The sequence below is a fragment of the Onychomys torridus genome, chromosome 5 (genome assembly GCF_903995425.1).
Source record: "Onychomys torridus chromosome 5, mOncTor1.1, whole genome shotgun sequence".
NCBI classification, from domain to species: domain Eukaryota; kingdom Metazoa; phylum Chordata; class Mammalia; order Rodentia; family Cricetidae; genus Onychomys; species Onychomys torridus.
Genome location: NC_050447.1, coordinates 104,049,500 through 104,073,579, shown reverse-complemented (window position 1 = coordinate 104,073,579; position 24,080 = coordinate 104,049,500). Strand labels below are relative to the sequence as shown.

The following is a 24,080-nucleotide window of genomic DNA, read 5'->3' as shown; positions in this document are numbered from 1 at the left end:
CCTTGATTATATGAGATGTACTTGCATTTTGTAACAGTATTAAAATTTTTGAGGAAATTTAGTTAACAGGATACTAATTACTATGCAATGACACTGAGGGACAAACCTGTATGCAGAATTGCATATACATTATGACTCCAACATCATAATTTACATATGTATGTATATGTGATGAGTAAAAACATAGATATATGAGGCCTAAAATAATGAAATAAAAAACGTTTTTTGTATTGAAGAACTAAATATGACTATTATTTTGTGCTTTCTAGAGCTTCTAAATTTCCTGCAATGACCATGCAGATAACTAGAGGCATCTGATTATTCAAAAACTTATGAGTAAAACAATGTATTAATTTAATGTTATAAGCAATAAAAATTTTTTGTTGTTGTATGAAAAACTTCAAAAAGTTCAAAATGTTTTATCTGTCCCACACTGTTCAGCAGAACAAACTGTTCCTTCTTGATTTTTTTCAAAAGTGGGATATAAAACCTATATTTAACCATATTAAACCAGCAATCAGATCAAACAAAATAAAAAATACATTTGTACTTACATCCATGTCATTGTAAAAATAGATGAGCTTCTATTTTAAATAATGAAGATTAGATACATTACAATAAAATTACTTTATTTTGAGGTAAACAACATTGCCAGATTTTCATCAAATGACAGTTTAGAGATATAGGTGTACATATATGTAGAGAATATATACTTTTTTAGAGAGCAAGGCAGATTTTATGATATATAGTCTATTCACCACCAACTGTATACAATTTTTAAATGTGAAATAAAGCTGGTGTACCTAGGAAGTCACAGTTACTACAAGCAGTTTGACTTTGATGTGTGACTTTGGTAACACTGCTACATAAATACACCACTAGCTGGCATTGTTTGGGGGCAGTGGACAATTGTAAGACACTAGCTGAATTTTACAAAGGGGTCCTGAAACTTGATGACTACAGCTTAGCAAATCTTTGCACAATATGTGTAGGAACAGGGACAAGTGGATCGCCATTACTAATGACCAAAGGGACAAAAAAAGGTTCTTTGTCCTTTGGAAATTGAGCAGAACAAATAATCTTGACCTCTCGCTTCTTGTTGCTTGTCTAAATATTTAACATGTTCTACATACCTTCATGTGGAAATCAAAAGGAACATAGCAAGAGGGGATGGAGGAGACTGCATTTCTGCCAGCAAATGTTTTCCAGACCCACAAATCCATCCAGTTCCTGACTCTTCCTTTGGGCAGCCATCATCTATTAATGCAAGATGTGGCACGGAGTGGCTCTGCTTGGTTGCTTGTCAAACCTTTCTTTCATAGTTCTAGAACACATCTGCAGTCCACTCAGTGCATCTTCTGCTTAGATCCTGAGGCAGGGGTGAGTGTTCCTTTGGTGGTGTGCTGTCTTGTTGGATGGTGCCCTGGCTTCTGTCAGGACACTAATTCACCAGCAGACTCTGGACCTGTCACTCCACCTCGAAACAGGACGCAGGCTTTTTGGCTGATGAGCTCATGTTATCCGAAGGGCGGTAGGAAAGAGTGCTCATTTTTGTAGACAGGCTTGAGTGGGACTTGGCCTTTGGGGGAATGTATTTCAGGAGCTGGAGAAAATATTTCTTAAATTTTTTCCCCAGAAAGCCATAAAACAGAGGGTTCAGGCAGTTGTTAAAATAAGCTATGCAGATAGTGATGGGCATGGCAGTGTCCACAATGTCAGAGATTTTACAGTCGTGGATGACACCCAGCTGAATCAGGACATCCAGAAAAGTGAATATTTGGTGGGGAACCCAGGAAAAGAAAAAGAAAAGCACAATAGCCATAATTATCCTAAAGATGTCGTCATTTCTTGGCTTGTTCTTCTGAATGTCATAAGCCTTCTTTAGGGCTTTCCAAATTAGAGTATAGCTGGTGAGAATGATCAGAAAAGGGAACAGGAAGCCCAGAATGTTCTTAGTCAGGCCCAGCCCTATGGGGAGGGTTGAGTTCTGAGATTCATAATGGAAAGCACAAACTGTTATGTTGGTGTTCTCGATGAAATACACATTTCGGTGGATGACGGCTGGCAAACTGGCCAAGCCAGCCAGCAGCCAGATGATGATACAGGTGACTTTGGCCACCAGCATTGTGCGGCGGAGGCGAGACTTCATTGGGTGGACAATGGCCAGGTAGCGATCGATGCTGAGACAGGTGAGCAGGAACACACTGGCATAAAGGTTGAAACTGACACTGGCTGATGCAATCTTACAAAGGTGATTGCCAAAGGGCCAGCGGTATTCCATAGCAGTATAGACAGCCCAGAGTGGCAAAGTCAGCAAAAAGCATAAGTCAGCCAGGGCAAGATTCAGAAGAAAAACACTGGCCACGGTCTTCAGCTTCATGTAAAAGTAAATGACAATCACCACCAAGCTGTTTCCAAATATTCCCACCACAAAGATGATGCTGTAGAGAGTAGGGATCATGACAAATATGTAATTGTGCCTGCCAGCCTTGGGGCAGTCATCTTGGATTCTTTTAATACCATCTTCAGTAGAAGAGTTGAGGATCATTTTGCTTTTCTGAGTTGCTTTCTCAGACACTATTCAAAATGCTCCTGGAGAAAACAAAAATCCAAAGAACATAAAAAGTTAAAAGTTTAAGTTCCAGTTGTAAATAGCAATTTTCATTCTCAACCACAAATCTAGTAGTAAAACTTAACTCTTTGGAAAAGATATTAGATCACATTTTCTGAAGAAATCTCATGAATTGATAAAGTCTATGATAGTCCACTTAATTTCTAGAGTGTATGCTTAGGTAGTATTAAGTGGCTAATTAGACAGAAAGCTTGAAGGTCATAGCATGATGGACCTCTTCTTCATAACCATAACCATAATTAACCCTTTGATTCTTAATACAAATTGTTAACTTGATAGGATGTAGACTCACCAAAATGGATATTTTTACCACAAAAACAGTGAAAAATTAAAGACCTATAAAAAAGTTCCTGAATGGATTATGAAAGGAAAATTGAGACTTCAACAATTAACAGGATTAGACCCAGCAGAAATTGTGGTACCCTTTACTAATGCTGAATTTGCCTCATTGTGGGCAGAAAATTAACATTGGCAAGGAGCTTGCAGTAATTTCTTGGGAGAGATTAGCAACAAATAACGCAAAAGCAAGAGACTTCAGTTTATAAAAAGAACTAATTGGAGCTGGGCGGTAGTGGTGCACGCCTTTAATCCCAGCACTCGGGAGGCAGAGGCAGGCGGATCTCTGAGTTCGAGGCCAGCCTGGTCTCCAAAGAGAGTTCCAGGAAAGGCGCAAAGCTACACAAAGAAACCCTGTCTCAAAAAAAAAAAAAAAAAAAAAAAAAAAAAAAAAAAAAAAAAAAAAAGAACTAATTGGATACTTCTTCACATTGTATAAAGAAAATCAGGTTCTAGAGCCTCTACATTCTATACTGATGTAAATAAATCAGGAAAGGCAGGTTTTAAGTCAGGAAAAAAAGTAAAATGGCTTAAATCCCTTATGATTCCCTCAAAAGTCAGAATTATATGCTATTCTCATAGTATTGTAAGATTTTCCAGAATCTCTTAATATAGTTACTGACTCTCAATATGCAGAAAGAGTTGTTTTACATATTGAAACTACTAAACTTATTCCAGATGATTCAGAATTAACTTTGTTACTTATTTAATTAAATAATCAAAAATAGAAATTATCCCTCATATACAACACATATCAGATGCTATACAGGTCTACCAGGCCCTCTAGTACAAGGTAATGATGAACTTGATCAGTTATTGGTAGTAAATGTGCTAGAAGCCTCAGAATTTCATAAGAAATACCACGTTAATAGCAAAGGTTTGAAGAAAGATTTTTCTGTCACTTGGCAACAAGCCAAGGAAATTATAAGGAAATGTCCTACTTGTTCTTTGTATAAACACACTCCATTACCTGCAGGAAGTAACCCTAAGGGTACTTAAAGAAATGAAATTTGGAAAATGGATGTGTTTGATTTTGTTGAGTTTGAAAATTGAAGTATGTGCACCATACCATAGATACATATTCAGAATTTCAATGGGCAACTTATTTAAGTTCTGAAAAGGCTGATTCTGTAATTATGCATTTATTAAAAGTTATGGCCATTATGGGAATAGCTGTATAAATTAAGACTGACAATGCTCCAGCATATGTCTCTAGTAAAATGAGACAATTTTTTTGCATATTACAATATAAAGGATAATATAGGTATACCACACAATCTTATAGGTCAAATAGTTATAGAAAGATCTATTCTCACTTCAAAATATATGCTTAACAAACAGAAACGGATAATAAAAAACCCCACAGACAGATTATACAATGTTTTATTAACTTTAAACTTTTTAAATACTAATGAGATAGGAATGATAGCTGTGGAGAGAGATTGGATAGCAAAAAAACAAAACTGCTGAATTAAATCAACTAATATATTTTAAAGATGTGTTGACCTCAGAATAGAAAGCAGAATATGTGTTACATTGGGGAAGAGGTTTTGATTTTGTTTCTACAGGAGAAGAAAAGCTATGGATGTGATCAATATTGATAAAGATTAGATTCAAATAGGACAGACCTCTTGATTAGGAGAGGTGATAGTTCGTCAAAAAGCATGGCCATTCATTCTAAACTAACTTGTAAGACTAACAAATGACTTTCATTTGATCAGATATAACCTGCCAAAAAAAAAGGAGGGAGGAACTCCCTAAAGTTGGGGTTGGGGCAGAGTTTTGTTTTTGTCTTTCCAGAAGATAAAAGCATTCAATTAAGGAATCTGAAGACAATTGGACAAGTAAGACATCTGGAGAATAAGGGAGAATCATCCAGAGAAAATGTCCAAAGAAAAAGAGTAAATTAAATTAATGGTAAAGCACACTTCAAACAGGATAAAGTTTCAATCTTCCCAAATGTTTGTTTCTGCTGTACTTTACAGACATATAAGGCAAATGGTCTCTTTCTAGTTACAATTCAATTAAAAATTAAAGTAGGCTTTGGAGCTGGAGTATGGCTCTTTCCTTCTGTAAACCCAAGCATTCTTGTTAAAGAAAATCCAAAATCTCTGTTTTATGTCAGAAGAGTGACCTGTTATGAGACAGAAGTAAAACCAAAATTAATGGACTATTATATTGCCACTAATCTCATAATCCTCTGGTTTTATTTTGATGCTTTAAACTTTTCTTAAGGTATGAATATTATCTCAAAATGTAGAAGATTATAATATATATTTAAATTTTTGGATGTGGTATTAATGGTCATATAGAGTACTAATTCTAGAAATATGCTTCATTTAGCTTCCTGTATGTAATTTTGGGCTTGTGTCTGAAGCAGGCACTAGGAACTAAGTTTGTTTCACTAGATGTACTTAACAAATTATAGTCCTTTAATATCTCAGAGATCTGCTGCATGATATTTAAAATATTTAAGTTTTCTGCAGTGAACCATGACCATTCCTAACGGTAACCTTTGAAGTCTCCAAAAGGATGTTGGAAGCCCACAATGATGAATCCACCTGGATTGTAGTAACACACTAACTTGACAAACACCACCCAAAGATCAACTCTGGACTACAAACTGTTCAGGACAACCTCAGAGCCTCAGCCTCATAGACTACTTCAGTCAGGATTTCAGATATGTCCTGCAGTTTCCCATCACACAGAGACTGGACAACAGCTATCTCTACCAGGACTTGACCATTATCTTAATTTTCTCAGAGTTTCCTAAGATGCCATCACCTCCAGACAACAGGCAGTAATTTTAAGAACATGACACCTAGCCGGACATGGTGGTGCATGCCTTTAATCCCAGCACTCAAGAGGCAGAGCTAGGTAGATCTCTGTGAGTTTGAGGCCAGCCTGTTCTACAGAGTGAGATCCAGGACAGGCACCAAAACTACACAGAGAAACCTTGTCTTAAAAAACCAAAAGGAAAATAAAAGAAATGTAGGTTATTATTTAGTCATCTAAAACAATCAAATTTGTGGCCATGTTAGATAGGTTTTCAAGGTCAAATAGAGATATACATTTTAGATAGATGGTCTTCAAACACTTCAGAGACCTACAGAATATGGTATTTAAGATGTTTGAATAGCATAAGGCTTTTTATGACAGTGAGACATGTCTGCTCCTGACAGTACCAATTTACTTCAAAAATGGATAATGGGCATTGAAGAACCTTCATATGGAGTCTGCTTTCATTGTGGCAAAGTTAACCACTGGGCAAGAAACTGCTCTTGTCTTAACTGCTGACAGTAAGCTATCCAAATTAGACAAGCAGGACACAAAAGAAGATGACTACTGAACTTTGCTAAGACAAGGTAGGATGGTCCTCCAAAAATTTCTGCTTCACAGAAAAGTCTGTCAGATATTATAGGCCTGTATACCAAAGATGGATGCCCCAGTGTTGCAGAGGAACCTCGGGTGACTGTCCAGGCAGCTAGCTGTCTCTGTTGTTTCTATAGTTTTGGAAGTTGTTTGCTCTGCACTTCCTGTTTACTCGGGTAATAATTACATCCTTCCCAGCTCTGTGACAGAGTTGAAGACTAGATAGCTATAGTTACAGTTTTCCTAGTTACCAAATTCAGAAAATAAACTCACAAAAGAGATGTAAAATTTATAAGGTTGAGAGACATAAAAGCTTAAGTTGTTTGTCTATGAAGATGTTTTAAGGTCTAAAAATATATTTCTAGGTTGGTAATACAAGTTATGATACCAAGTAAATTAGGTACAAGTCTTTGCACTCATCAAGATAGGATAGATAATAGAGTATTTTCTCCAAAGTTGCCAAATATAAATGGACTGCATATTGTGATTGTAATTCTTTCTTGATAATTGTTCTTATTATATATAGTTTTACTTTGTTAAAGTTAAGACCTTTCCTTTTTATTTAGACAAAAAGGGGGAAATGTTGTTGGATATTTGTTTGCTTTAAGTTTACCTTGAATCAGAGGGTGGAGTCAGTGATTAGCTGAGCAGAATTAGCCATAGAGTTTTTGGAGGACCCAGATATGGGGGCACAGGAAGATATAGGGAGGGGCTTGGAGAGATTCAGTCTTTTTTATCTGGAAAGCATGGAGAGGCAAGATCAACTGATCGTTCCTCCATCACTTTTTGGATCAATCAGGTTTTTACCTCAATATCTGACTTCCAAGTTTTGAATTAATAATAGAACACTATAAATAAATGCTTCATATATGAAACTAAGGACCTACATAAAAGACCATGTATGTGTTCCCCAGTTACAGTGAGACAAAGTATGGGTCTGTGTGAGTATGTCTGCAGGTAAAGAAACTCAATTTCAGACAATATTGCTACTAAGTTAAAAAATGACATTAATTACTCAGAGTAGCTTGAAAGTTGTTTCCAATGTAACTCAATTAATTAATCTTTAACCTCACAGGAATGTCACATCTGGATCTTATTCATTAAACAATTTATTTAATTTCATAATCTTGGGGATAAAAATTATTAGTATCCTCCCTCAGTAATAGTCAAAATAGCTGCCTTTTGCTTATTGTATCAGTAGACTTAAGATGGGGTAGGAAGGAATGTTCACTATAACCAGCAGGTAAGGTAAGAGTGGGGCAGAGAGTAAGATCTTGAAGGCTTTGCACAAAAGCTCCAAAATTAGCATTCAAGAACAATTAGCAAAGAGGAAGAGTGAACATGCTCATCCCTTCAGCTACTAGATGTGGCTGGAGCTGCTGGAGCAGGCAGAAGCTCTCCAGAGCCACACTAGAGAAGGGGTTCTCATCCTTCAGAATGTTGAGATTCTTTAATATAGTTCTTCGTGTTGTATGATCTAAAACCATACAATTATTTTCATTGCTAATTCATAACTATGATTTTACTACTGTTATGGATATTTGAGTTCATACTGTAATGCAAATATCTGTGTTTTCCAATGATCCTGGACAACCCCTGTAAAAGGGTCATTTGATCTTCCAAAGGGGGCACAACCCACAGGTTGAGAACTATTGCACTAGAGTGTCTGAAGGTGATCTATGACTCATTACAAAAGTAAAATACATACCCCTGAAGGAGAAGAAGCAAAGGAGACTGGAAGTTGTGCATAGGGCTACATGTTACATAGAGCATGGAAGAGAAAACCCAAGCTATGTCCATGAGCCAAAATGCCCATGAAATTTGACACACAAAAAAAAAAGTCCCTATCTTCTATACAGCATGACCACTGAGCTTCTAAACTCTTTCTCTGACCCTGATTACTTGTTCCTTTGGAATTATCACCTTCCAATAGTGTCTCTCACTTAGTGTACTACTATTCATGTGACTCTGTCCAATCACTTGTTCAGGGACACACAAACTTGAATCCATGCACAAGTGGCACCCACATCCCATTATCCTGTGAGGTCATGGAGGACAGAGTTCTTTCCATTGCTCTTCACCACATATAGGGTAAAACTGTTTATTCTTTAACTTTCTGCTGTCTGGATGTTGATTTCTACTAGATTATTCAAGGTTTACCTATAAGGTAACTGCTGGGGATGCTTTCTGTATGTTGTGAATGTGTTGCTCTGATTGATGGATAAATAAAACATTGATTGGCCAGTAGCCAGGCAGGATAAGCAGAGAGGTGGCTTCTAGGGAGTGGAAGTCTGAGTCAGGAAACATAGCCAGCAGCCACCATGAGAAACAAGATGTAAGGTACCGGTACTAGACTAGGCCCTCTGGATAAGTGAGACAGTTGTTTAGCTTGAACTGTTTAGGGGGAGGCCCAGGCAGTGGGACCAGGACCTAGTGCATGAGGTGGCTTTTTGGAGCCTAGTGCATATGGTGAGACACTTTGCACAACCTTGGTACAGGGAGGAGAGGCTTAGACCTGCCTCAACTGAATGTGCCAGGCTCTGCTGACTCCCCATGGGAGACCTTGCCTTGGAGGAAATGGAAATGGGGGATGGGTTGGGGGGAGCTAGGGGGGGGGAGGAGGGAGGACAGGGGAATCTGTGACTGATATGTAGGATGAATGGAAAATTTCTTAATTAAAAAGAAAAAAGAAAAATGTGGCTATAAAGTGAACTGGGATACCCTTATATGCAATTTCTTATCTTTTGCTGCTTGAACATATTTTCCTTATCATTATGCTTTGACATTACTGTGAGAAGATAATTGTATCTTCTCTCAGACTTCATTGGTTCTAGATGCTGGCCTTTAAGCTTTTCCTAGACTTTGGAAAATTTCTGTTATTATTTCCTTTACTGAGGGTTTTTTTTCCCTTTGCCACTCAAAAGTCCCTCCTCATCTCAGGTAATTTGCAAATTGTAAATTTAATGGTGTCCCAATGTTTCCTAAAGATTTCTTCATTCCAGTGCATTCACTTGGCTTGTCTGACTGTATTTTCCATAGACCACAAATGAGCTTAGTGATGCTTTCTGAATTTTTATCTCTTATATTGGTAATGCCTTGTGTTGCATTTTAAAATTTTTTGTATTCCTTTCATCTCAAGGATTTGATTTTTTTTCATGACTTCCATTTCTCTATTCATTTTATCAGGAGTATTTGATTGTGCTATTGTGTGTCTTGAAGTTACTGGACATTCCTGATGACAGTCTTTTTACAACTTCACAGATACCAATTGCTCTATGGTCAGTTTATGCTGCATAAGTTGTTACCTTAGGTTAGGTACTAGCTAGTTTTCATGGCAGTGTGACCCAAGCTGGATTCATTTCAGAAGAGGGAACCTCAATTGAAAAAAATGTGCTGGACATATTGGCCCATAAGCAAGCCTGTGCTGCATATTCTTGATTGGTAATTGATGTGGGCACCAGTTCAATGGGGGAGGTGTTACACCTGAGCTGGTGGTCATCAGTACTATAAGAAGGTAAGGCGAACAAGCCATGAGGAGCAAGCCATCTAGTAAACAACATTCTACCATGGCTCTGCATCAGCTCCTACCTCCATATTTCTGCCCTGTTTTAGTTCCTGCCCTCACTTTCCTCATTGGACCATGACTTGAGAGTTTTAAGATGAAATAAACCCTTTCCTCCTCAAAAAACAAAAATAAAAAAGATACCAGTAAGCCACAAGCCATGTGGCAAGGTATAGATTTAAAGAAATGGGTTAATTTGAGATATAAGAACTAGATAGCAAGAAGCCTGCCACGGCCATACAGTTTATAGCTAATATAAGTCTCTTTGTGTTTATTTGGATCCCAGTGGCCAGCCTCAGAGCCACAGGAGCCGAACAGAACCAGAAAAACTTTAGCTGCAGATAACCATTTGTAGAGTAAGGATGCCAAATGAAGAAAGTAGGCATGGTTTACCAACAAGACACATCTTTCCAGGTGCTTAGGAAGGAATTCTGTAGAGATTCCTGAAAATATTCCCTCCTAGGTTTTACATAATCACCCAACTGTTCATTTACATGATTCTGAAAATGTATACTTTTTTTCCTATCTGCCCATCAGAAAAATCTGTGTGTGTGTGTGTGTGTGTGTGTGTGTGTGTGTGTGTGTGTGAGAGAGAGAGAGAGAGAGAGAGAGAGAGAGAGAGAGAGAGAGAGAGAGAGAATATGAATATGAGACAGGAAAGATTCCTATTGCACTGTGGCTTTTTCCTCAATGCATGAAACAGACATCTCAAAACCGCCTTGGCACAGAGAGAACCTCTGCCCTGGTAATCATGGCAATGGACCCAGCAGAACAATTCAGTGATGCAGCGATGGCTGAGACTACAGCACAGCAATGGTGTTAGGACCCTATGACAGAAAAAGAAAAGGATACCAGGATCTGGTCCTCTGCCACTGCTTTCTCTGCCTGTCCCACTGGAAGGTCCCTGAGTAGTGGCAGTTAATGACAATGGGGCTTCATGGTACCACTGCCATGACCTCTTCACTATTGCAGCAATGACCCTGCTGTTTGGGGGTCACTGGTGCTCCTGTCAGTAACCTGTGACCCACACTCCTGTACTAAGCCTGGCAAGATCATTGGTTCACCATGCTGAACTTGGTCTGTTGTTGATGTCCAATTAGCATGAGTAGATAGGTATCTGTTCACATTTCTCTAGGAAAAATCAAAGGCAGGTTTTTAAGTGGGCTTTTGGCCTTCCTCAGTAGGTAAAGTTACTGTCCCTATCTGAAGGTTTAGTTTCCATTCTCATTATTGTTAACAGTAGCCTTGATTAGGGCTCTGTAGAGACCAGTTAGGGAAAGTAGTTTCCCTGGCCTGGTAGAGGCCTAGCATTCCAAGCTGTATCAAAACAAAAGAGCCAGTCATCCCGTTAAATCCAGGAAGCAGGACCACCCCTAGGAATGCAGATCCACCGGAAGCCATAAGACACAGGAGGAACTTTTATCACTTAATGAGAGAATGTAAGTTTTCTTCCCAGAATTCCGCTCCCCATCCTCCAGAGCAGCCCAGGATAGTCCTGGGTTTGGTTGGGTCTGCCTATCTTTCTGAGTCCTGACTCAGAGGCAGAATTTTGCTTTTTCTTGCTCTTCTTTCTTTCGGGTGCTAGCCAGAACTCAAGTAAGTTTTGCCCGGTGCTCTGGGCTTCCTTAGCCTTTCCCTGAAGCTCCCGCTCCCCAGTTTCTACACAGCAATGTCTGTCATGTGGCTAACCTCCTTGCTCATTCCAACAGCCTTGCCCTCTCCTCCTTCCTCAGCTGCTGGAACTGGCCTACCTGGCAGGAACGGATATACCCCAAAGAGATGTTTTATGCTTCCCTCTTTGGTTATCAGACTATTGCAAAAATGGAGTTGAAGAAATGACAGTTTCCCTCAGGAATCTCCTACTGTGAGAGGAAATAGCTGAAGCCCTGAAAGGAGCTCTTGTCCTGGAGAGAAATGTATGACTGGTCAGAGGGCTCATGGGAGAGACCTGGAGCTGAGACAGTGGTGGGCATGGGACCATACCTTGACATAAACGTATCCCTTTTTTTTTTTCTATTAACTTCTTCCCTCTAGTCAGGATCCTGAAGAAGGACTCTAGAAGGGCTACTGGATCTCTTTGTCCCTGTGGCCACACTAAACGCATCTCTTTTGCTGCTTTACTTTTAAATTGGCTCCTTAAATGAACTCACTGAGGATAAAAGGCCGAACTTGGCTCGTTGGGCACAGGCTGTGACCCCTAAGTCCAGTAACAACTTGTGAGAAATATGGAGGTTTTGTTTTGTTTTTCTTATTAAAGGTGGCTAGCCCACCAAGGGCTCCTATTGTCTGTCCAGCTCTCCCATCTTGACAGACTCTTGTGTATTTGTCTGTTTGCCCAAGCCCTGGATACCAGGCATTCCTGAGACTTGACTCTATCCCACCCTTCCCCTTTGCCCCAGTTCTGAGTTATCCAATTGTGTCAGTTTATTAGGTCAAGCTCCCACCAAGGGGGTGACACAGAGTCAACACCCTGTGATGGGATAAACACCAAGTGAACCACCCCATTCCCACTCCCCTCACACCCCACCCCACCCTCACACCCCGCCCCATGTGCTCCATCACTTGCTTTGGGTTGTTAAGAATTATTTCAAAAGTAAAGTGCCTTGCCTTGTTACTTCCATTTTGTGCCTGTGTCTCTTTGCCCGATACTAGGAATATAGAAATAGTCCAACACACCACCACGTGGGGATCTATAATAAACTCTCTAAAACTCATTCTGTGTCATCTGGGAGTTTTATTCTCCCAATTCACAGAACAAGAACCCCACTGGCTCAGGGCAGCATTTGGTGGCCATCAAATTTCCAGGACACTGGCTTCCAAGAAAGACTCCTTTGTCCTAAAAGACAGCCCAACATTCCCCTTTTATTTCCTTGTCCCTTTCACCCAGCTTAGGCACCCTAAACCCTTTCCTCTCACTTGTGGAGTCACTAGTGTCCACTCACAAACATGGTCTGCTCTGCATGTCACATTCTCTGTGACGCTTTCCCAACTGCTCTAGTAGCTTTGGAACTTTGGATATAAATCTTGACACTTTAATCATCTTGACATATTTGCTTTCCCCACTGGTCTGCCAGCTGCTTGAGGAGAGGCCTGTTCTGAATCATCTTGTTTACTACTGTAAGCCCTGCAGTATTCCAGGGGGCAGATGATAAACGACTCCTGAATGAGAGAGTGTGTTATCAGGGAACAGAGCGTCCCCTCTGCAGGTTCTTACTCTCAAATTTAAAAACAGACTCAGAGGGAACCTAGACGACTATTTTATTAGAATGTGACAGAAAAACTACTGCGCAGACAAGCTAGGGACCTTGGAAGCTTCTGGAAGAGGGAACCTAGAAAGATGATGAAGAAGATGGAATGCTGTTTGTTGAGATGGAGTCCAAAGAAGCAGGCAGGATCAGCAAGGGAATCTGGGAGAGATTCCTGGGGTGAAGGGCATCAGAGAAAGAACACACAGAACAGCCAGGCAAGCGTCGGAGTAGGACTGTGACTAGTGTCTGAAATGGGAACCCAAAAGAGGAAAATGGGAAGATCTGAGTTCAAGTTAAACCTGGGTGAGTGGGTTTAGCAGGGAGAGCCTGTCCCCCCATAGGAGGGCTTCTGAGCTGCACACCTCACTGAGGGGTAATTTCCCCATTCGTCTTAGCATGTCTATGGGGTATTGCATTTCTTTGGGATTCTGGAACACACAGGCTCTTCTTTTCTGGTAGAGTCTATTTGGTGTTCTGCTTGCTTCTTGTACCTTGACAGGCAGCTCCTTCTTTGGGTTAGGGAAAATTTTTTGATGATTTTGTTGAAAACATTTTCTGTGTCTTTGACTCTGCTCTCTTCTCCTTCCTCTATTCCTGGTATTCTTAAATTTGGTCTATTTAGACTGTCCCGGGTTTCCTGGATGTTTCTTGGGCCAAGGCATCCATTTCTTCTACCTTGTCATCAATGCCTGAGATTCTCTCTTCCGTGTCTTGTGCTCTGTTGGAGGCTTGCCTGTGAGATTTATGTTTGACTTCCTAAATTTTTCATTTCCAGTTTTACCTCAGTTTGGGTTTTGTTTAGTGAGTTGATTTCTACTTTCAAATATTGAACTGTGGGATTTTTTTGTTTTGTTTTGTTGGGGTTTTTTGGTTGTTGTTCTTTTTGTCTTGTTTTGTTTTTTGTTTTTTCATTTCATTTGATTGTGTTCTCATAGATTTCATTAAGGTATTTATTAATGTCCTTTTAAAGATCATTGTACATTTTTTTAGTTGCTATTTTGAAGTCCTTGTGCCTCAGCTATATCACATTTCTCTGGACTTTCTACAGTAGGGTTGCTGGGTACTGGTGGAGACAGTCCTGGGTTAATGATTCTGGTTTGAGGGTTGATGTTTAACCATCTAAGGTTGGGATGATTAAGGTAATTTGGGATGTTGCTATCTGGTCTTGTCTTTATTGGGAGGTTTGGTTCCATTGTTTCTGTTGCCCTCTCTGGATCTTAGGAAAGTGTTGTGGCTATGGGTTGCCTGGTAGAGAGTGCTTCTGACTCCCTGCTAGGTATGGACCCTGGGAATCCCCTGTAGGTTATGATTCTAGGTGTCCTTGGATGACACAAAGGAATGGGGATGGGCTAGAAGGGGGAATGGGAGAGCCCACAGGGAGGAGGAAAGCTAGGTCCGCTGCAGGGTTTGGTAGAGAGGGAAGACAGGACCCTTCAAGTGGCCTCCTACAGGGCTCTGGATGGGACTGGGGAATCTGCAATGGAGGCTCATAAGGAGAGTGAAGATCACCTAACTGGTTTTTAGACCAGTGTAGCTACTGAGTTTCCAGGGAGACAGTGTTTTTAGCTATTGGCAGCTGAAACAGAGGAGCTGGAATGGGCTAGAAGGGGGTGCCAAGAGGGTCCACGGGCAGGAGGATAGCTGTATCTGCCTTGAAGCAGAGAGGTAGGACAGGCCCAGGAAGTGGTCTGCTACAGGGCTGGGGATGAGACTGAGGAATTTGCCGTGGAGGATGAGAAGGAGAGTGTGGATCACTTAAGTGATTCCCAGGCTGGCATGGCCTGCCAGTTCACAGGTAAAGGATGCCACCAGGTATTGGCAGCTGATACAAGGGTATGCAAATGAACTAGAAGGGGGTGCTGAGAGTGTCCACAGGAAGGAGGGAAGCTGGGTCAGCCATTTGGGTGGGCAGAGTCCCCAGGGAGTGGAGTACTGAAACAGACAGATTTTTGAGGGATCTTTTCCTGTCCAGATAATTAGGCTCAGTTTTGTTAGCTCATGGGAGGGGTAATGCTGTGTCTTCATACAGTCTTTTGGACAGCTTAGAAAGTCCTGCCTCCCTACCCAGGGCCAGAGGTCCAACCCTGATCCCTTCTTGAGACCAAGCTAAGCTGTGTATTACAAAGAATTTAAGGAAACTTTACAAATTAAATCTATGGAATGGTTATGCTTACTGTGAGGAAATAGCTTTCACTTAAGGAGCTTCCATGAACCCCTTCCACCTTCCTCTTGTTCATATGCCATTTTAAATCTTCAGGACAGACAGCTATGCTGTCCCCTTGCCATATGGCATTTCAAATTCTAAGAATGGTCAGTTGTGATACTGTCCCCATCCTTCGAACCAGTGTGTTCCAGAGACATGGAAAGTAGGACCCAAAGCTGGTTGCAAAGAAGATGCTATCTTCCTCCATGACTCTAAGCTTGGTAATGTCTTCCTAGCTACTGAACAAATGGATAGTATGTGAGTGGGTAGCTAAGTCCAAGGCACACACACTGATTTCTGGCAGGCTTATGGAATCAAGTCACCCTGCTCCTCACTCACTGAAAACACCAGGGTCAAACCAAACTTTGGGGCAAGAAAACAAAGCAGGCAGAAAGCTCTAGAAATGGGCTTAGAGGACAGTCAACAGTTAAAAGAAGAATTAACTTGTATGACCTAGGGCTCAGCTTTGGGGGAGAGCTATTGCTTTTTTTTTTTTCCTTAGAAGGACTTCCTTATGTTTTATTGACTTTTCCACTAATCTTATTATACTTTTTGAACTTATGCCTGTGTAGCAGTATAATTTCTAGGTAATTCTTTATGAAAGTTAATTACTGCATAAAAATTGCTTTGTCTAGCAGTCATTCTTATCTTAACAAGGATTAATCAATTTACCTCTTTGCTCTTCTTGCACAGTGTTACAGTATAATCCTAGCACTAAGGAGGTGGAGGTAAGAAGATAAGGAGTTCACATCCTACCTCAGCATCACTGGAGGCCAGCCTGAGGTACAGGAGAGTGTCTTTAAAAAAAAAAAAAAAAAAAAAAAAAAAAAAAAGACACTAAAAACCATCAGGAAGGGATTTATTTAATGCATGCAAATCTCTGGGGAGCCCTAGCTGCCAGGGCTAGGAGGAAATGGTCCTCTCCTCCCTCTTTGCTCTATTGACCCTATTTTGACATCACACAAATCAGTTGGTTCCACTAATCCCATGTTTAGAGTGTCTAAAATTGTACTTGCTCCCCAGAAACCATCAACAGCATTCACATTGAAATGAACTGGGAATGGGTTTGCATTCTAGTGGATCGATTTCCAAGCAGATTTTTCAAATCCAACTTCTTTGCAAGCTGAGGTCAGCCTCTCCTTCAGCTCCACCGGTTCACACTGACTAACATTAAATATGTGAAAGATTGTTCAGGGAAGCCAAAGGAGCATCCTTGGAAACAACAGTGATGTATTTATTGATAGGAGACTCAACACAGCCTGGACACTGCTAGTTAGAAGAATATCTTCCATAAGCATTTGTACAATGATTTAGACCAACCAAAGTCTGAGTGGGTGGACCCAAGCCAATGCATCTACAGATAAGGGCACAAGTTGAAAAGTGAACCTCTGAATTGGGTTTAAAAACTCTCCCACATTAAATGAGTGTCCTATGACCAAGCAGAAGTTTACATCTAGACATTGAAGCCTCCAAAGGATGTTCCCCTTTGCAGGGCTGAACTGAAAACAGTACAGAACCTAAATGAAGGCAAATTCCAAGGAAGAACAGATACACTTTCTAGCTGAGGACCTGGAAAGCATGGCACAACTCAGTGCTGATTTTTCCCAAGCACTCAAAGTGCTTAAGGAAATAAGGGAAATGCAGAGTCCATTAAATAGTACGTTAAGAAAGAAGTATGAGGGGATTTTAAAACAGAAAACTGTAAATTTCTTAGTGCTGATTTCTATAAGCCAATGGATTGATGGCAAATATTCAGCAAGAGTTGTTCCCCAAAGCATTGCTTGGGTGGAGAGACATACAGGAAGATTATTGCTTTCCAAAGTCAGAATTACAGAACAGAGGGGACCGGAGTGATAGCTCAGCAGTTGAGAGCTGTTGCCTGGTTTTCCAAGAATTAGGAGCTCAGTTCCAAGCACCCAAGCCAGACAGCTCAAACTTCCTGCAATTTTAACTCCAGGGGATGCAGTACCCTGGCTGGCTCCTGCGGATACCTGCATACATATGGCATATGCTCACACAGATGTATACATAAATGAAAATATAAACCTTTTTTAAAAGAGTTATAAAAATATTAATAAAAAGAATAGTTTATTTTAATTGGATGGTTTATTGAGTTGTCCCAAACTATGAACTTACACTGGCCTACTCATTTGAAATATGAAGAAAATCCTTGAAAATATAATGGCTTGGTCATTTCCTGTCTATTAGGATACTATGAGATTGTTTTCTTTAGACCATGAGCTCATTTATAAAGCAGCTTGTATGGAACAATTTAATTAGATTGGTTTGGGGTTACCTAATGTTCTGGTGACATTCTGGTTGTGAGTCTAGCCTTTAATGGATGAGTAATCTCTCCAACCCAACTTAAATACTCTAATCAAAGCAGAATGTAATTCAAAGAACTGCTTTCTGAGATGCATGGTATCAGCATTTCTAGTATCTCATCTTCTTCATCCAGATTTTCACCAAAACAGCCTCCTTTCAGCTTCAAGAAGGCTAGATACTGGTTAGATTTTTCTGACAACTTGATACAAACTATAGTCATCTAAGAGGAAGGAACCTCAATTGAGAAAATGCCTCCAGACGATCAGGCTATGGGCGGGGTTGTAGAGCATTTTCTTAATTAGTGATTGATGGGTGGTGACACCCCTGGGCTGGTCCTGGTTCTATAAGAAAGCAGGCTGAGCAAGCCATGTGGAGCAAGCCAGTAAGCAGCACCCCTCCATGGCCTCTGCATCAGGTTACTGCCTCCAGGTTCCTGTCCTGATTGAGTTCCTGTCCAGAGTTCTCTTGATGATGAACAGTGCCATGGAAGGGAAATCAAATAAACCCTTTCCTTCCCAACTTGGTTTTTGGTCATGATGTTTCACTCCAGCAATAGAAACCCTAACTAAGACAAGGGGCAGAAAGCCTATTCTTTGGTCACAAATAAGCTAAATTTTCTAGTTTCTGGCCTTAATTAACAACAAAGCACAATTCCCATTGTCTTCAGTGTATGAGTCTAGTGGCCCTGATTTCCACACAGATAAAGTCATTGGAACATTACCTCAACCATGTAACCACTGTTAATCCTTTGTTGACCACACCTTTAACTCTTGGGCTGCGTTATGGCCTAGGAGACTTCCCGTGTATGATTAGACCACTGCCTGCATCTTAACTACAAGTTACAGACATATTTAAGCAATGGGTAATAAGCAAGCCCTCTGTTGAATTATCTAGGCCTTTCCAGGCTTCACTTCCATCCTGGTCATCTTGGCAGCCATGACTACAGTAGCGTGGTAGAGCACCTGTTGCTGAGAAGCAAATATCTAGAGTTGACTTTAAGATAGACTCACAGGGTGGTTCCTAGATGTTCTTAGATGGCAATCATCAAGTAACTTCTTCCTTGGAGATAATTTTGTTTACCTTGCATTTGCAGTTCCTGGGTGACTATTTTCCTCAGTTTAAAAAAAATTTCTTTAAATATTGGAGCGTATAAATTATTTAAGACCCAATCTCTGCTAAATAATGACTGACTATATGGTATGTCTAAGTGGTAGCAACAGTTTACAATCCTTTTCCCATTAGTATCATCTACTGTAGTCTGACCTCACAGAAATGGTCACAAGACACTCAGCATTCTCAGTCCTACATATCAATTATAATCAACTGTGGTGACAGCAGCTAAATGTGCTATCATCACCAATTAGCCTTCCCCCTTGCTTACTTAAAATAATGCAAACCCAAATGAGGATTATGAGAGGAAATTCAGATATTCCTCTCAATCTTGGATGATGACACCTTCATTCCTCTATTTCTCAGAAGTTATTTAAGGTAAGAACCTACTGATGGGAGACTAAGCTACAATTAAAATTTTATCCACTCTAAGAATCCCTACTTAATAACCATGGCTTCAACAACTCAGTTGTGTGTGTATATGTGTGTGGTACATGAGTGTGTGCATGTGTCCACTGGTCAGCTTGCCATGCAGGTGTGTGTGTGTGTGTGTGTGTGTGTGTGTGTGTGTGTGTGTGTGTAGGGCAAGAGGGTGACACTGGGATGTCATTTTTTTGAGACAGGGTCTCTCTGTAAACCCAGCAGTCACTGTTTTAACTCGGCTGGCTGGGTATCACCCCCTCCCAGCTCTGTCTGTCCCTCCCTCCAGTGTTGAAGTGTCAGGCATGTGCCCACAGCTCAGCTTTTATATGGGTTCTGGAGATCCAAACTCGGGTCCTCATGCTTGGACCATCTCCCAAGCTCCATAATTCAGTTTTGAGAAATGTCCCTAAGCTCCTCCCATTATCTCAAACCCTTGACTGTTTATGATATTGTTTCTTTATTTCAAAGAGTATAGAAGAAATTGGGATGAAAGATATGTGATTAAAACTAATCAGCACACTTTTAAAAAATCTCCCGTTGCCATGCTGGTGTTAGCGGGAAATAGTCTTATCATTTTAAGTACGAAGAGTCATTTGAGAGTTCCAAAGAGTAGGAGGAAAGGACCAGGAAGACTGACTTGAAAGGAAGCCTGTATGTGCAAGCACCCATCCTCCTCCACTCCCAGACTTCTCACTGCAGCAGCACCTTTCACCAGGTCAGGTTACACAAGGAAATGGGAAGAGCCCATGATGAGAACCGAAACACATGGATTCAGTTTGAGGCACCTGAGCTGGCAAATGTGACTTAATGCCGATAACCATGGCTGACAAGCCAAGTCCAGTGAGCAGCTACACTGTCCACTGATACAGTTTCATTTAGCCTTTATCATGTGCCAAAAATGGAAGCCTGCGAAACTGCTGAAGCCAGATGAAGAATTGCTTATGGAATTCTGTGTGTCTTTCCTACATTCCAGACTGGGGTGAACCACCTAGCACAGTGCTTTCTCCTCAAACACTTCTTCCATCTGCTCACAGGTATCTGACATTTATCTGCCTTGTGTAGAGTGGGCTGTCCTCTTCTGTGGCATTATTGGAACTAGAACAGGTAGTTCTACCGAAGGAGACAGAGGTAGGCGAGTACGGAGTGGATCAGGGAGTGGGAAGGATGTGGTGATGGAAACAAGAGAGATGAATGCAACCAACTATAATTTACATTTTTTGAGGTTGGGGGCTCTTGTTCTGTAGCCCAGGCTACCCTCAAAGTCATGTAGCACAGGCTGGCTCAGCCTTCCTTCCAGTGCTGGGCTTACAGATAGGATTAACTTCTATGAGTTTCAGGAGTTGGGACTCTCACCTAATGCATGACTCATTTTCTCCACCTGGAAAACGATGACAATGCTGTTTGTGACAGATGATGCTGAAGCAGTAAACATGTCTACTCTGACTTGTGATGCCACTGGCAACAGAAAGTCAGGAGCTAGGCAGTCCTAGCAGGCCTGTCCGACCTGTGGCTTGTGGGCTGCATGAGGGTAGCTATGAATGCAGTCAAATACAAACCTGTAAACTAACTCAAAGCTTGAGGTTATCTTAAGAACTCAATCATGTGGTTCTCAAGAATGAACTTTGTTATGTAGTGCTGTGAAGTCAAAGGTCAGACAGGCCTATTTCAGGACTTTTGTTGGTGTTCTTAAATTGATACTATGATGTAAATAACTAATCTTTCACCACAAGCAAATTGTAACAGCGAGACTGGGGTGCCCCACACAGTACTTGAAACAAAAGACACTACAGCACCAACAAGCGCTACACTTGGGAGCAAGGAGCTGAAAGACACTGATAAAAATATGCATGGGCTGGACCCCTCTGCCAACCTTAATAATTCCTCTTGAATTGTATATAATTTTTAAAAAGTAGATACTACACCATTGACTGTAGTTAAAACAATAATGTGTAGTTCATTTTACCCACTGCTATTTGCTACTCTGCTCCTTTCCACACTGGGTTACTTACACTTTCTAATAAACATCCTGTGATGAGAGGCAAGAGGGGTGGGATAAAAGGCAAAGCACTCTGCCACTCAAAAATTAAAGTGATCTGGTTGCTGTTGGTGACCTTGGCTTCCTGTAACAACTTCATTTGCAATTAATGAGTAGCCAGATGTCACACATCAACTTGAAATTAAAATACACTTCTAGTATTCATGTACAGTCCAAACAGGAGTCAAACAGGAACTCTTTCCAAGAGCAAGGCATACACTTATGCACCATTTTGCCTCCTGATCATTCGTTCCTCTTCTAAATGTGACTAAAACTCCTCTCTTGGTTTGTAAAGTAGAACCAACTTGTCTGTGTAAGAGGGCTGTGTCAGTGAGGTGGCAGGTGGCACACAGTGTACCAGGACATTCACTACACACCACAACCATCACCTCTCTGTCCACTCTCCTACTATGGTTTCCCCTTTTCCCACTCTTCCATTCACCAAGTGGTTTCTGCTTTTATTTCCCACCCACGAAGCTCTCCAAACCAGCATCTCTCAGGATTGGCTCTACACTGCCCAAACTCCACTGTACCAACAAGCTTACAGGTCTTCCCTGTCTCCACCAGGTTGTGAGGGACTCCTTGCTCTTTCAGATAGCCCAGCCCTCTGGGGGAGCCCATAGAAGAAATAGAAACGCATAATTTCCCTTGAATCAGAAGAAACCAGTAAGCTGGGTTGATAGAAATAACTAAAACTTTCTAGTTTTTAACTTTTTAAATTTATTTTTGTCAGAGTGTACATGTGGAAACCAGAGGACAACTTGTAGGAATCTGTTCTCTCCTCCCACCATGTGGACCCCAAGGACAGAATTCAGATCATTAGGCTTGATGGCAAATGTCATTCCCCACTGAATCACTGATTGTGAGACTAGACCTGAATGGCTGAGCCATCTCTCCAGCCCCAACTTCCTAATTTTCACAAACAAATATTTTTGAATAAGGTCCCAATGCTCTAGTTTCTTTGTGGGAAGCAGTACTGGCTGAATGTAATGACTACTTGGGATCATTTGTTTATTTTTTTTCTCCCCAATTAATTTTGCTGCTTATCTCCAATACACCAAGTGAAACTTACAGATCAAATTAAGAGAGTTGGATTGTCCAACCCTCCTCGTTGAACAGTGTGGACAAGGAACTTATCTGCAGGGAGAGCCTGTCAAACATTTATGTTTACTTCTGGAGCACTGGGTGTTCACTGGGTGCTAAGGAAGCATCCTTTGACCTTCCTGTCCTTTGAAACTCAAATAAAGTAAGACATAACTGCCTTGAGATGATTACAATGTCGGGGGAGGGGTATGACAAATTAATCTTGTCAACTACATAAGGAGCTCAAAGCAACAAGCAAGTAGTGCCCAGTTAAACTTAATACCCAGTGACTTGACTCTGCACTCCTGTGGCATCTGATCCAATGCTTCTCAGTCAGAGGCCATTGTGCCCTTCAAGGACACAATAGATGGACAAATTTCATTTTTTAAAACAGACCAAACAATGGGAGGAAGGCTTCTAGAGTCTGGTGCATTGAGACCACTGAGAGTGCTAATTATTTTACAATACAAGGGATGGACCCTAATATACAACTACCTGGACCAGAAGTCAACAGTGATGCAAATGACTAGCCCTGGTCCATCCCTTCTTTTCCCTCCCCTCCCTGCTCTCTCCTTTCCTTTCGTTTCATTTCCTTTTTCTTCATTACTTCTTTTCTTTAATTTTGATAACTTATGGTTTTTCACCTTTAAAGCATAAGTTAACTATATGCTGCATTTATCTACTCATAGATTTCACAAAAGACACAATTCTGTTGAGTAACCCTTCAAAAGACCAAGCTAGTGTTGGGTGCACGTTGTCTCGGGACTGGGAATTGCCTAACATCCAATCATGAGACCATTTTAGAAATTACTGTCTCTAAGCATTTTCTAGGACTCAAGGACTTAAAGACAACTGAGGCCTGTTGAAGTGGCCCACAAGTCTCCACTAGAGGGCAGAAGCCACCAAGTCTGGAAATCAAAGTCTGCCCTCTGGTGGCATTATGTCCATAGACACTGGATGGGCTTGAGGACCATTGAGTAGTACATTGTGCACGGACCTTTTGGGGTCCAAACTGACTATAAATTTTTTAATATAAATTGAGCTTTGCATGCACTCTAAGTTCTTCACTGTGGAGCAGGGCATTAAATAGGAATGCGCTGAAGCACTCAAGAGAATTAAGCCAACTGGAGAAGTTGGGGAGAGAGGATATACACAGCTAGGGACAAATGACACTCTATATGGGGACTGCAAGAGTTCATCTCCTGTTACAAAGATGCTTTTTTTTAACCCAACAGAACATAAGAGTAATTGTTTTCACAACTAATGAATATTTGAGAAAAAACTTTCTAAACAGTAGTTATCAACAGACATCTGTAAACAAAATTCTGAGACCACAATTTTAATAGTTCATTGCCCTCTAACATTTCCTTCAAATTTCTTGTAGACTAGCTTAAGAAGAAAAGCACCAGGAAGTTTGAAAGACCAGCTAAATCAGAGGAAATTTTACCCTCATCCCATCCTATTAAGAACTCCATTTTCTCACTATAGAAACAACAAGGAACTGCCTATCACTGATGCTCTTTGTATGCTGAAGCCACATAGGTAACATTTTGGTGAGGCATTTAAGGTCAGGATATGCAATCCCTGGGGGATAAACACTATCAATTGCAAAGTCTTTTCATTAAATATCAAACAGCCTGTCTTGAACAAAGGATAAAGCAGAAATGGAGGAAAAACCCCACTAAGTAAAGAAATAAACAGGAAACCAGACAGAAAAATGCACCCCAAATTATGAATAAAGAGGTATGGAG

General features: G+C 40.7%; 1 protein-coding gene across 1 annotated transcript in view; it reads right to left on the bottom strand.

Moving 5' to 3' along the window:
* Positions 1-614: 614 nt before the first annotated feature.
* The window catches only part of LOC118584260 (type-1A angiotensin II receptor), a 49,615-nt gene continuing 26,149 nt past the window's right edge, over positions 615-24,080 (bottom strand). The window contains exon 3 of the mRNA XM_036188376.1: positions 615-2,592. Within this exon, the coding sequence (XP_036044269.1) occupies positions 1,469-2,548 (1,080 nt within the window). The 5' untranslated portion in view covers positions 2,549-2,592 and the 3' untranslated portion in view covers positions 615-1,468. The remainder of the gene's footprint in view (positions 2,593-24,080) is intronic.